This window comes from Gopherus flavomarginatus, chromosome 2, assembly GCF_025201925.1.
Source record: "Gopherus flavomarginatus isolate rGopFla2 chromosome 2, rGopFla2.mat.asm, whole genome shotgun sequence".
NCBI classification, from domain to species: Eukaryota; Metazoa; Chordata; order Testudines; family Testudinidae; genus Gopherus; species Gopherus flavomarginatus.
In genome coordinates this window covers 275,388,403-275,399,720 of record NC_066618.1, presented here as the reverse complement: position 1 = coordinate 275,399,720, position 11,318 = coordinate 275,388,403, and the positions used below count along the sequence as shown (strand labels likewise).

General features: G+C 44.2%; 1 protein-coding gene across 1 annotated transcript in view; it reads right to left on the bottom strand.

The window, feature by feature from the left end:
• Positions 1 to 250: 250 nt before the first annotated feature.
• The window catches only part of LOC127045326 (uncharacterized), a 201,384-nt gene continuing 190,316 nt past the window's right edge, over positions 251 to 11,318 (bottom strand). The window contains exon 2 of the mRNA XM_050941348.1: positions 251 to 1,235. Within this exon, the coding sequence (XP_050797305.1) occupies positions 367 to 1,059 (693 nt within the window). The 5' untranslated portion in view covers positions 1,060 to 1,235 and the 3' untranslated portion in view covers positions 251 to 366. The remainder of the gene's footprint in view (positions 1,236 to 11,318) is intronic.

Genomic DNA, 11,318 nt, shown 5'->3' with positions numbered 1-11,318 from the left:
ACGCCTTTTTATTTTGTAGGTCACGCAAGATCTCGTGGTTAAGCCAAGGTGGTCTTTTGCCACATTTTCTATCTTTCCTAACCATCGGAATAGCTTGCTTTTGGGCCCTTAATAGTGTCCCTTTGAAAAACTGCCAACTCTCCTCAGTTGTTTTTCCCCTCAGTCTTGATTCCCATGGGACCTTACCTATCAGCTCTCTGAGCTTACCAAAATCTGCCTTCCTGAAATCCATTGTCTCTATTCTGCTGTACTCCCTTCTACCCTTCCTTAGAATTGCAAACGCTATGATTTCATGATCACTTTCACCCAAGCTTCCTTCTACTTTCAAATTCTCAACAAGTTCCTCCCTATTTGTTAAAATCAAGTCTAGAACAGCTTCCCCCCAGTAGCTTTTTCAACTTTCTGAAATAAAAAGTTGTCTGCAATGCAGTCCAGGAACTTATTGGAGAGTCTGTGCCCCGCAGTGTTATTTTCCCAACATATATCTGGATAGTTGAAGTCCCCCATCACCACCAAATCTTGGGCTTTGGATGATTTTGTTAGTTGTTTGAAAAAAGCCTCATCCACCTCTTCCACCTGATTAGGTGGCCTGTAGTAGACTCCCAGCACGACATCACCTGTGTTTTTTACTCCTTTTAGCCTAACCCAGAGGCTCTCAACACTTCCGTCTCCTATGTCCATCTCCACCTCAGTCCAAGTGTGTACATTTTTAATATATAAGGCAACACCTCCTCCCTTTTTCCCCTGTCTATCCTTCCTGAGCAAACTATACCCATCCACACCAACATTCCAGTCGTGTGTATTATCCCACCAAGTTTCAGTAATGCCGACAATGTCATAGTTGTATTTATTTATTAGCACTTCCAGTTCTTCCTGCTTATTACCCATACTTCTTGCATTTGTATATAGGCATCTAAGATACTGGTTTGATCTTGCCTCCCAGGTTTGCCCTGACCCTCCTTCCTCACTGCCATTATAGTCCGTGCTCCCTCCTGTTTCCAACCCATCTCCCAGGTCTTGTTCCCCACTTACCTGTGGGGTTTGCTCACCTATCCCCATCGAACCTAGTTTAAAGCCCTCCTTACTAGGTTAGCCAGTCTGTGCGCAAATAAGGCCTTTCCCCTCTTCAAAAGGTGAACGCCATCTGTGCCTAGCAGTCCTTCCTCGAATAGCATCCCGTGGTCGAGGAAGCCAAAGCCCTCCTGGCGACACCATCTTCGCAGCCAGGTATTCACCTCCATAATGCATCTGTCTCTGCCCATACCATAGTAATAGAAAACAGAGGGCCTGATTGACCCATGGCTTGTTCGCAGAAAGGACATATCACAATCCTCATGTGTCAGCTATCTGTGCATCAGAGGGCCTTGCCCTTGCACTAGACCCTACTGACTGAATCCAGCGATCTTCAGATTAGCCTGGAAGCATGTGTAATTCTGAGGGCAAGTTAAATAATAGAAAGATAATGGAGGTATCATTTGATTTGTAAAAATCTATCAAATTATCATTTCAATGGTGTCAACCTCTGTGGCGTGGTAGGTGGGCTCCCAGCTCTAAGTCCTCTGGGTGGTGGAAATATTTATAATACAATGTCATTGGAAATGGGTCAAGTTGAGTATCATTCAAAAGGCCTATGTTCCATGACCACAATAGTGCCAAGCATGATAAATCCAGAACAATTGTGTAAATATATATTCGAGAAAATGTTTAAAAATCAATGACTTGTAATTATACTTTAAGACCTGTCAAACTTGAAGCCCTCATAAAGTTAAATTGCAGCCCTCGACTGACAGTATTGCATCACCATTTAATGCTCAGAACATGATACCTTATTCTTTTTAATGGTAGAGATTACTATAAATGGAAGGGGAGCTTCAAGCTGATTTGCCTTCATTGGCAAAAAAGAAGCAGTTCAGTGGTATTGATTGTCAGCTTAGTTTATTATGCCAGTACAGGTGTAATGAGGCATTGGTTAAGATGCCAGTTTCAAGCCTGAAATTACTAGAATCCACCTGCAAACAGTATGCGCTTAGTTATATAATATATATTACATAACAATAAATTACAATCTGAATGTCATTTATTCCAAAATCCTTGTTTTCATTTTGGTCTTGATCACTTTTAGGCATCATTGGAGGAATAAAGAGTATCGACCAGTAGCTGAATTGTTGGAGAATACCACTGTGGAGGACCTGATTAAACACAATGCTGGGTGGCACCTTACAAGTTATAAGAAGTGCACCCATAAACTGGATTTGGCAAAGTTGGAGAGAAAGTACATCAAGCATCAGGAAAAAGTTGAAGATGCCAGGACAAGTGCGAGCTGTGGGCAAGACTTTCCTCATACTAGGTCCCATGGTATACATTTCAAGAACACCTGCTTCTGTGGTAAGCTGGAAACCTGAAGTCATCCATTTTTAAGCACCCTTTTGGCACATGAGACAGGTGAGAAACTGTATGAAGCATCACTACCAAGAATATTACTTAGAAAGTAAAGTTAAGAGGTACATTGACCCAAAAGATGCCCACACCGATAACACTAAGCTTCACATCAAGTACTACACCAAGAATGTATGTCGTGTGTTGTGTTAGAAGGTAAAAACAACAGAAACAAATACTGATTTTACTACTGCAAATGGTGCGACTCAGCTGGAGTTCCTAAATTGCCTCTGAGGAGCTCTAATGGATGGGAAAGTGATGTCAATGGCCGATGCAGAGGCTAAATACCAAGAAATATGTGCTTTGAATGGGACTGAAGAGGAACAAATGCTTAGCAGAAAGGCTCTTAAAGCACTTACTGAAGATGGACTGGGATATGGATGTAGTTTTTAGTAAATCTATCCACAGAAATGAATCACAGCACATATACTTAAAAGCTGGCTGCAAAAGATGTGATGCTATCAAAAGTGGAAGAAAGTGCTGATGTCAACAGTAATATGAAGACTGTTTGCAGCTGCTACACTTTTATGAAATAGCATTTTGTCTTGTAATACATGGGAGTTTCAGAAGCTATAGCTGATGCCAAACCTGAAAAAATAATATCACGTGACCTATACTTCTTCTTTAGGTATGCATCAGTGGTGCAGTGACTTCAACACCAGCAAGTACGACAGTAAGCAACTGGAGCTCAAGGCTGCCATTTTATTGCAAAGCCTCACATATGAGTGCTTGAGTATCAGGCAGGTTTCTAACACATAAATGACAACTGTGCAGCATATGTACAATCTACCACTAAAAGCGAATGTTGGTTTAACAATTTGTTCCAAAATCCATAGTAAATTCCTCATGCAGCTTATTCTCAGTTTTGGCTCCTCACTGTGTACAACAAAGCACTCTGCCTGGAGACTGCAATTGCAGATGAGATTCCTCACCTCCTGGAACTGAATTATAGAGCCCTGCACAGATACAAATTTATACCCATAGATGTGGATAACCGTGAATATAAACCAGTATCTGCAGAATATTCTTATAGATAAACCAGTATCTGCAGATATTCTTATAGATAAACTAGGAAAGTACAATTTAGATGGGGCTACTATAAGGTGGGTGTATAACTGGCTGGATAACCGTACTCAGAGAGTAGTTATTAATGGCTCCCAATCCTGCTGGAAAGGTATAACAAGTGGGGTTCCGCAGGGGTCTGTTTTGGGACCGGCTCTGTTCAATATCTTCATCAACGATTTAGATGTTGGCATAGAAAGTACGCTTATTAAGTTTGCAGATGATATCAAACTGGGAGGGACTGCAACTGCTTTGGAGGACAGGGTCAAAATTCAAAATGATCTGGACAAATTGGAGAAATGGTCTGAGGTAAACAGGATGAAGTTCAATAAAGATAAATGCAAAGTGCTCCACTTAGGAAGGAACAATCAGTTTCACACATACAGAATGGGAAGAGACTGTCTAGGAAGGAGTATGGCAGAAAGAGATCGAGGGTCATAGTAGACCACAAGCTTAATATGAGTCAACAGTGTGATACTGTTGCAAAAAAAGCAAACGTGATTCTGGGATGCATTAACAGGTGTGTTGTAAACAAGACACGAGAAGTCATTCTTCCGCTTTACTCTGTGCTGGTTAGGCCTCAGCTGGAGTATTGTGTCCAGTTCTGGGCACCGCATTTCAAGAAAGATGTGGAGAAATTGGAGAGGGTCCAGAGAAGAGTAACGAGTATGATTAAAGGTCTTGAGAACATGACCTATGAAGGAAGGCTGAAGGAATTGGGTTTGTTTAGTTTGGAGAAGAGAAGACTGAGAGGGGACATGATAGCAGTTTTCAGGTATCTAAAAGGGTGTCATCAGGAAAAGGGAGAAAACTTGTTCACCTTAGCCTCCAATAACAGAACAAGAAGCAATGGGCTTAAACTGCAGCAAGGGAGATTTAGGTTGGACATTAGGAAAAAGTTCCTAACTGTCAGGGTAGTTAAACGCTGGAATAGATTGCCTAGGGAAGTTGTGGAATCTCCATTTCTGGAGATATTTAAGAGTAGGTTAAATAAATGTCTATCAGGGATGGTCTAGACAGTATTTGGTCCTGCCATGAGGGCAGGGGACTGGACTTGATGACCTCTTGAGGTCCCTTCCAGTCCTAGAGTCTATAAGTCTATGAGAACTGCAGGGGTCTCCCAGGAACTTCAGTGGTGAAAGGAGCAGAACCTGGTGCCACTGCTCCCAGGAACCAGTGCCCTCACCGGCAGCTCCTCTGGCACAGGTGTACCACCCGCAGCCCTGCCTGCAGCCTTGCCCCATCCCTTCCATGCAGCTGTCTGCGTCTCCTGTCTTGGGGCATGCGTGCTGCTTGCCCACATTAGTGTGACCAGGGACAGCTGCCAGTGAGCTTGGTGCCCACCCTAGTGGGTGGGGTTGGCGGTGGTACAGCCACACCAGAGGAGCTGCCAGCACAGGGCGCTGGCTCCTGGGAGTGGCGGCCCAATGCTCTGTTCCTTTCACTGCTGCGCTTCCCCAGAAAGCCCTGCAGTTCCGTGGATACTGATTTATATCTGTAGATATCTGCATTCACGGGATAAATTTGTATCCATGCAGGGCTCCATGAATGAAGGATTGCACGTTCCCCCAGACCTAATCAAGGGTAGGTTTATATTTTGTGCTGCCAGTAACAGACTTCCTTGAAGACACAGCAGATGGCAAAGGCACCCTTCATGCTACTGTTATGGTCTGCTATCATGAGTCTATTAATGGGGACCAGTCCCCCTTCTCAGCACAGCCTATTAATGATAGTTTGAGGGCAGGAGTGAATTAGGTGGTATTTTATCCATTTATAGTTATTAAAAGGATATGGAAATACATATAGTACTATAGTATATCACTCTGCACACCCTTTCTATATTATGTATTGATAGGGAAGCCCCCCGACCCCACCTTACCCAAGGCCCCAGGCTTTTTTGCTGAAAATAAAGTAAGAGTAGGCCCTTAGCTAGAAGCAAGAGTTTTAACTCCTGCTAAACTTGTTTTTCTGTACAAAGGGCACGCTGAGGCAAAAAGATGTGGTCAGGGCCCCAAAAAGAGGAACTAGAATTGGATAAAGGGGAACCAGAAAATCTGTTAAGTTATAACAGCTTTTAGTTTATTATAGTTTATTAAGTTGCTTGTATGGGCGTAAAATATAACTCATGATCATTTGACCAAAGGTACACCAATAGGTATTTTTGGGTACAAGTTCCTCAAAAAGGCTCAAGCAACGTGTAATAGCTTAACTGCAAGTAGGAGAAAAACACCAGGTGTCAATGATCTAACGCTTACAAAACTTTCTATAGGGAAGTAGAAAGAGAGCAGGCTTACAATTAGCTCATAAATGATATATTAATAGCAGTTGTTTTTAGCAGATGTTTAGAAGATGTCATTGTATTAGCCAAATAAGGTATAATCGGATGTATAAGCTCATATGATAATTTGCGGTTTTCAGCTTTATAAGCACAGGTATCACTGCTGTAAGGCAGAGCGACTTGCCCCTTGCTAGGGGACCTGTCGTCTCTCCGTGCATATGCATGTATTCTCTGATTAATCAATAAAGGAGCCTCAGGCTGTCTGATCAACTCAACAGGGTGGTGATCATTTCCACGACAGTATCTAAGATTGTAAATTCTTTGGGAAGAGAGTAAGCCCTCACATAGGTTTCTACATTGCATAGATTTGTTTAGAACCTTTGGGTGCTATTGGATTACATTTTAATTACTCTTAAATAGTCTGATACCTCTTCTTTAATTCAGACTGAATAACATCAACACAAAACCATCAACAAATCAAACTTCTGGGAAAGAGAAGCATTATTCTAAGCCCTTGATTTGCTTTCCAAAGTGCTGCAGACATTTTCCTTTGAATAAGAAATATCATCTCTGAGGTGTACGAATCAAGATACTGATAAAAACCATTCCTGGTTCTGCTCCTTTTTACTTTGCTATGCCTTTCATACCAAACTCTCCCCATCACTGTCCCACAACTGATCCCAAGACTCAATCCTGCACCCACTGACATGGACAGTAGAACTCCACTAAACTTCACTTGGGAACAGGATCGTGCCCAAAGCTCTCAGTCAGGCATCCGACAGCCTGAACATCCATCCTGCCCTCAGAGGTAATGTACCTTTCCCACCTACTTTCCCACACCAGGCAGAAGGTCTCCCTCAAGTTGTTATGTTTAGATCTTTTCCATTTTATCTCTCTTGTCTCTTCTGCTGTTGAGTTCCTTTCCCAGAATACTGTTGAACCAATAATAAAATACAGTTGCTTTCACAATGCTAATTAGATCTTTTCACTGGAGTAAAGGACCTTTGTGACATGTGACAGAGTTCAGTGCGTTTCTGCTCAGGTTTCATATACAGTACATTGCCTTTTTACTAGAATGATTCACCTTTATGTCAATCCTATGAATTTAAAATCTTCTTCCAGAAAATGGGTTTGCAGTGCCAAGTCATTGCTTCACCTCAGAGACCTGATATTTCATACCGAAAGGGAAATGTCAAGCAAATCAAGTGTTTAAAATTATGGCTCCTCTTGACTAAACTTTTGATCCATTGGTGGTTTGGGTGTGTGTGTGAGGGGGCAGGGGCGTCCTATCTGTGCATTTGTACTGAAAGTCATGAAAAATGTCCTCAATGGATCACTGGAATATCACATCTAAAGTTCATAGGGGAGCTTTTGATTATCTGTTAACTTAGAGGTTCTCACATATTTTTTTGTTGATGGATCCATTTTCAAATGCAATGTTAAACACAGACCCGCCCCCACTGAGAAACTGATTGACAAAAATATGTGTACTTCATATCAACACATTTGGTTAGTAATGCTTTAAGAAAAAGAGTATAGGTACTTACAGATATCAGTGAGATGGTGTGTCGCTGTGTCTGTATCTTACTATAGAGTCTATCTATCGTGGGTGACATCAGAGGCAATGCGTGGGATGGGAGGGGGCACGTGGAGTCAGGTGTCCACCCCAGATTTCTGCCTTCCATTTGATGCTGCTCCCTGAAGTGCTGATGTAGCAGAGCAGAGCAGTGATGTGTCTCCTTGACTAGCTGCTACCTACTCGTGGAGTCAGTGGGCAGAAGGAGAGCGCTTTTTCTGCAGTGATGCTGTAATTTTTGGTTGTGCTTCCCCAGCCCTAGTTTGAAAACCTCTGGTGTACCCTCCCCGAGCCCTTAGGGGGGCATGGAGGAATGTTCGGGGAAGGGGGGAGCAGTGATCCCTGGCAGCTCAGGTTGCTCCCATGCGGAAACACTCGGGTAGACAGCGCCACCACCACACCTTCACTTCCCTCAGTGGGCCACCCAACGGATGTTCGGACCCACTGTACAGTCTCTAAGGACACCCTGCGGTCCGCGGACCCCAGTTTGAGAATTACTGTGTTAACTAATTGCTTCCACAGTCTTGTCAGGCAAGTAAAAGCTCCCTAGATCTGTGGTCACAAAGGTCTTCCTGTTGTGTTAAATCAAATATTGCACTGTAATCACTGAGTCAAGATTATGTGGACTAATTCATTATCTCAGTCTCTCAATCTAAGCACATTTATAGCAGAACCAGGAACAACTCAAATTTAGTTCATGGGGTCCTATTCTGAACCAAAAAGCAATCAGAATAAGCATTTCATATACAGCCTGAGGTACCAGTGACCATCAAGAGCTAGGAGTAGATGGAAGGTTCTTTGTGTCCTTGTGGAAGAATTGGAGGAGTGTGAATTGCTGGCTCTGCTCCAGGCAAGTGCTGATGGTGATGTTAGGCAAGTGCTGATGGCAGCAACTGGTGTTGGGTTCAATAGCTAGGTGTTCCTTTTCAACAGTACAACATAGAACCAGCTCGTGCCCCTGTCCAGTAACCTGGGAAAATTACACACCATTCCTGGGTGCCTCTGAGAGGCAATACTTCCCCACTCGCAAGCACAGAGTCTGAGTGTAGAAAAGAAACTTTTAATGAAAGGAGGGAAGTCACCTAACATCAATTAGGGAAAATGCCTCAAGCAGGATTCATAAATATAAAAATGTGAGTAGGACACCACCCCAGAGTGCGTGGGGCAGAGTCTTCTACCTCATGTTCCTGAGTTCTACAACCAAAAGTTCATTTACTGTGCCCTTCTCTGCTCTCTCACCACATCCCACTCACAGTGGTTGTCCTTGGTCAGTGAGAAACCAGGGTTCAGAGGTGCATCTGTGTGAGTTTACATCCCACCCGGGGAAGAAGGCACCTGGCTTGTTCTGCCATCTGAGCACTTGCTCTGGCTGGCTGCCCTGCCAGCTGTGGTTCCTCTCCAGTGGCCATCCCGCCAGCCACTGTTCCTTGCTCCTGGCTGACTCCTTGACATTTTTGCCATTTGATCCCACCTACCAACGACTTGTCAGTGTTACAAGTAGGGGATCATCTGGGATTTCAGCTGGGAAGTCTCTGAAGCTTGGGATGTACTTCCTCAGCTAGGGGGAAGTATGTAACTCACACATCTTCTGGGTGTGGTGCTCTGTCCCTTCTGGTGGCACTGAGACCACTTAGAGATTGAGTCTGCTACAGCCTTAGTTAAGAGCTAGGTGGTATTTTAGCTCATGCAGTAGAGGCTCATACATTAAGCTTCAGAGGTTCCCAGGTTTGATCCTACCTGCCGATGACGAGGTCTGTTGGCGTAACAGAATAAATAGACATTCAATTTTAAACAGTTACATTAAGGTCTGTTGGGAACCACAAAATTTGTGGTTCCCAATAGGTCATATGATTAAGCACTCAAACTCCAGGAAATGCCAATGGAGTGTATACGCACCCGGACCTCGACCCCCATGGCTGGTAGGATACAAGGCCCAAAGCTGCTGTTACAATACTGAGTCTGGTAAAATAACAGAAAATTGCCCACACTCTTTAATTACGTGATCATACTCCTATTCCTCAAATAAAAGTTATCAGGTGTTTTCTAAAGATTAATTATAAGAAAGATTTTCGCATATAGGAGCCAAAAATTAGCAGTTAGTGCAAACATGGCACAAGTACCACTTAAGGGATGCAAGTTTGATGTTTAATCAATTCGCTTCATGAGACTTTTTTGAGAAATTGGTATGTCAACCAATAACATTTCAGAGACATTGTGTTAGGCTCTTAAATCCATATTCCGGCATTTAAATCATTGACAGGATTTTCCAAAGAGCTGCCATTGAGATGACTGCTACAGATCAGCTATCCCTCCACTGTCCTTCCTTGAGGCCACTAGAGTATCATCCTCAGTAGAACTGGATTCAGAGTGCCAATATTCCCTGGAGGGACTGTTATTGAGAGGCTGAAAGTGAGAGTCAGGCTGGAAGCAATTCAGCCATGTAGGCAGAGCAGTTCACAGGGTTAAACAAAGTTTCACTTGTTCAGCTTAAATGGCAGTCAGCTTCAGACTTTATGAACGAAACAGCTAGAACTGTCAGCCATGCTAGCCACCTCAAATTCTTTGCACTGCCCAGGCCTGCAGCTAGGCCTGCCACCTCAGAAATATAGTAAACCTGGCCACTGCCCCCCCTCCAGTGGAGAGTTGTCTTCTCCTAGCAGCAATCTTCCTAGGATACTGTCTTCTTCATCTCTGCTTTTGAAAAATAAAGTGTAGCTGTTCTGCTTCCTTCTCTTTACTCTCTCTTGGAATACTTCTGGGTCCTAGTTTCCCACTTTTCCTGCTTCATATTGCCCCCTTTCGTTTGGGTCCCATGGGGACGGGGCCATGACAGCAGGGATCCCTTTAGAATGGGAAAGATTTGTACTATCTATAAAATTCTTCCCCCATTGGATTGGCATTAGGGTTTCAAACAGGAAGCCAAACAGGTCACCAGCTTGACCTTCCTCTTCCCCTTTCCAGTGCCCCCCTCCCCACACTCACCAGCAGCCTTACCCCTCTCATCCTATCCCTTCCTGCAGGCAGCAGTGCAGGTGATGGGACGGGGGAGATTCAAGGCCTCTTTGTCTCTTATCTTCCTATTGACTTCTACACCCACCCCCTCCCAGGAGCCTCAGCCCTTTCGTAAGCTGCCTACCATGCCCTCCCAGGAGTCCTGCCTCCCACACCCCAGTTCCCACTCTTTAGACCTGGTCTACACTATGCATTTAAACCGAATTTAGTAGCGTTAAACCGATTTAACCCTGCACCTGTCCACACAACAAGGCCCTTTATATCTATGTAATAGGCTCTTTAAACCGGTTTCTGTACTCCTCCCCTATGAGAGGAGTAGCGCTGAAATCGATATTGCCATGTCGGATTAGGATTAGTGTGGCCGCAAATCAATGATATTGGCTTCCGGGCAGTATCCCACAGTGCACCACTGTGACTGCTCTGGAAAGCAATCTGAACTCGGATGCACTGGCCAGGTAGACAGGAAAAGCCCCAACTTTTGAATTTCATTTCCTGTTTGGTCAGCGTGGGGAGTTCACCAGTACAGGTGACCACGCAGAGCTCATCAGCACAGGTAACAATGCAGTGTCCTGAGAATCAAAAAAGAGCTCCAGCATGGACCGCACGGGAGGTACTGGATCTGATCGCTGTATGGGGAGAGGATTCCATGCTAACAGAACTCCGTTCCAAAAGACGAAATGAAAAAACATTTGAAAAAATTTCCAAGGCCATGATGGAGAAAGGCCACACCAGGGACTCAGTGCAGTGCAGAGTGAAAGTTAAGGAGCTCAGAAAAGCCTACCAGAAAAACAACGAAGCAAACGGAAGGTCCAGGGCAGGGCCTAAAACATGCCACTTCTACCCTGAGTTGCATGCAATTCTAGGGGGGTCCGCCACCACTACTCCACCCCTGTCCGTGGATTCCGAGGTGGGGGTGGTAATCTCAGCCATGGCTGAGGATTCTGCAGATGGGGA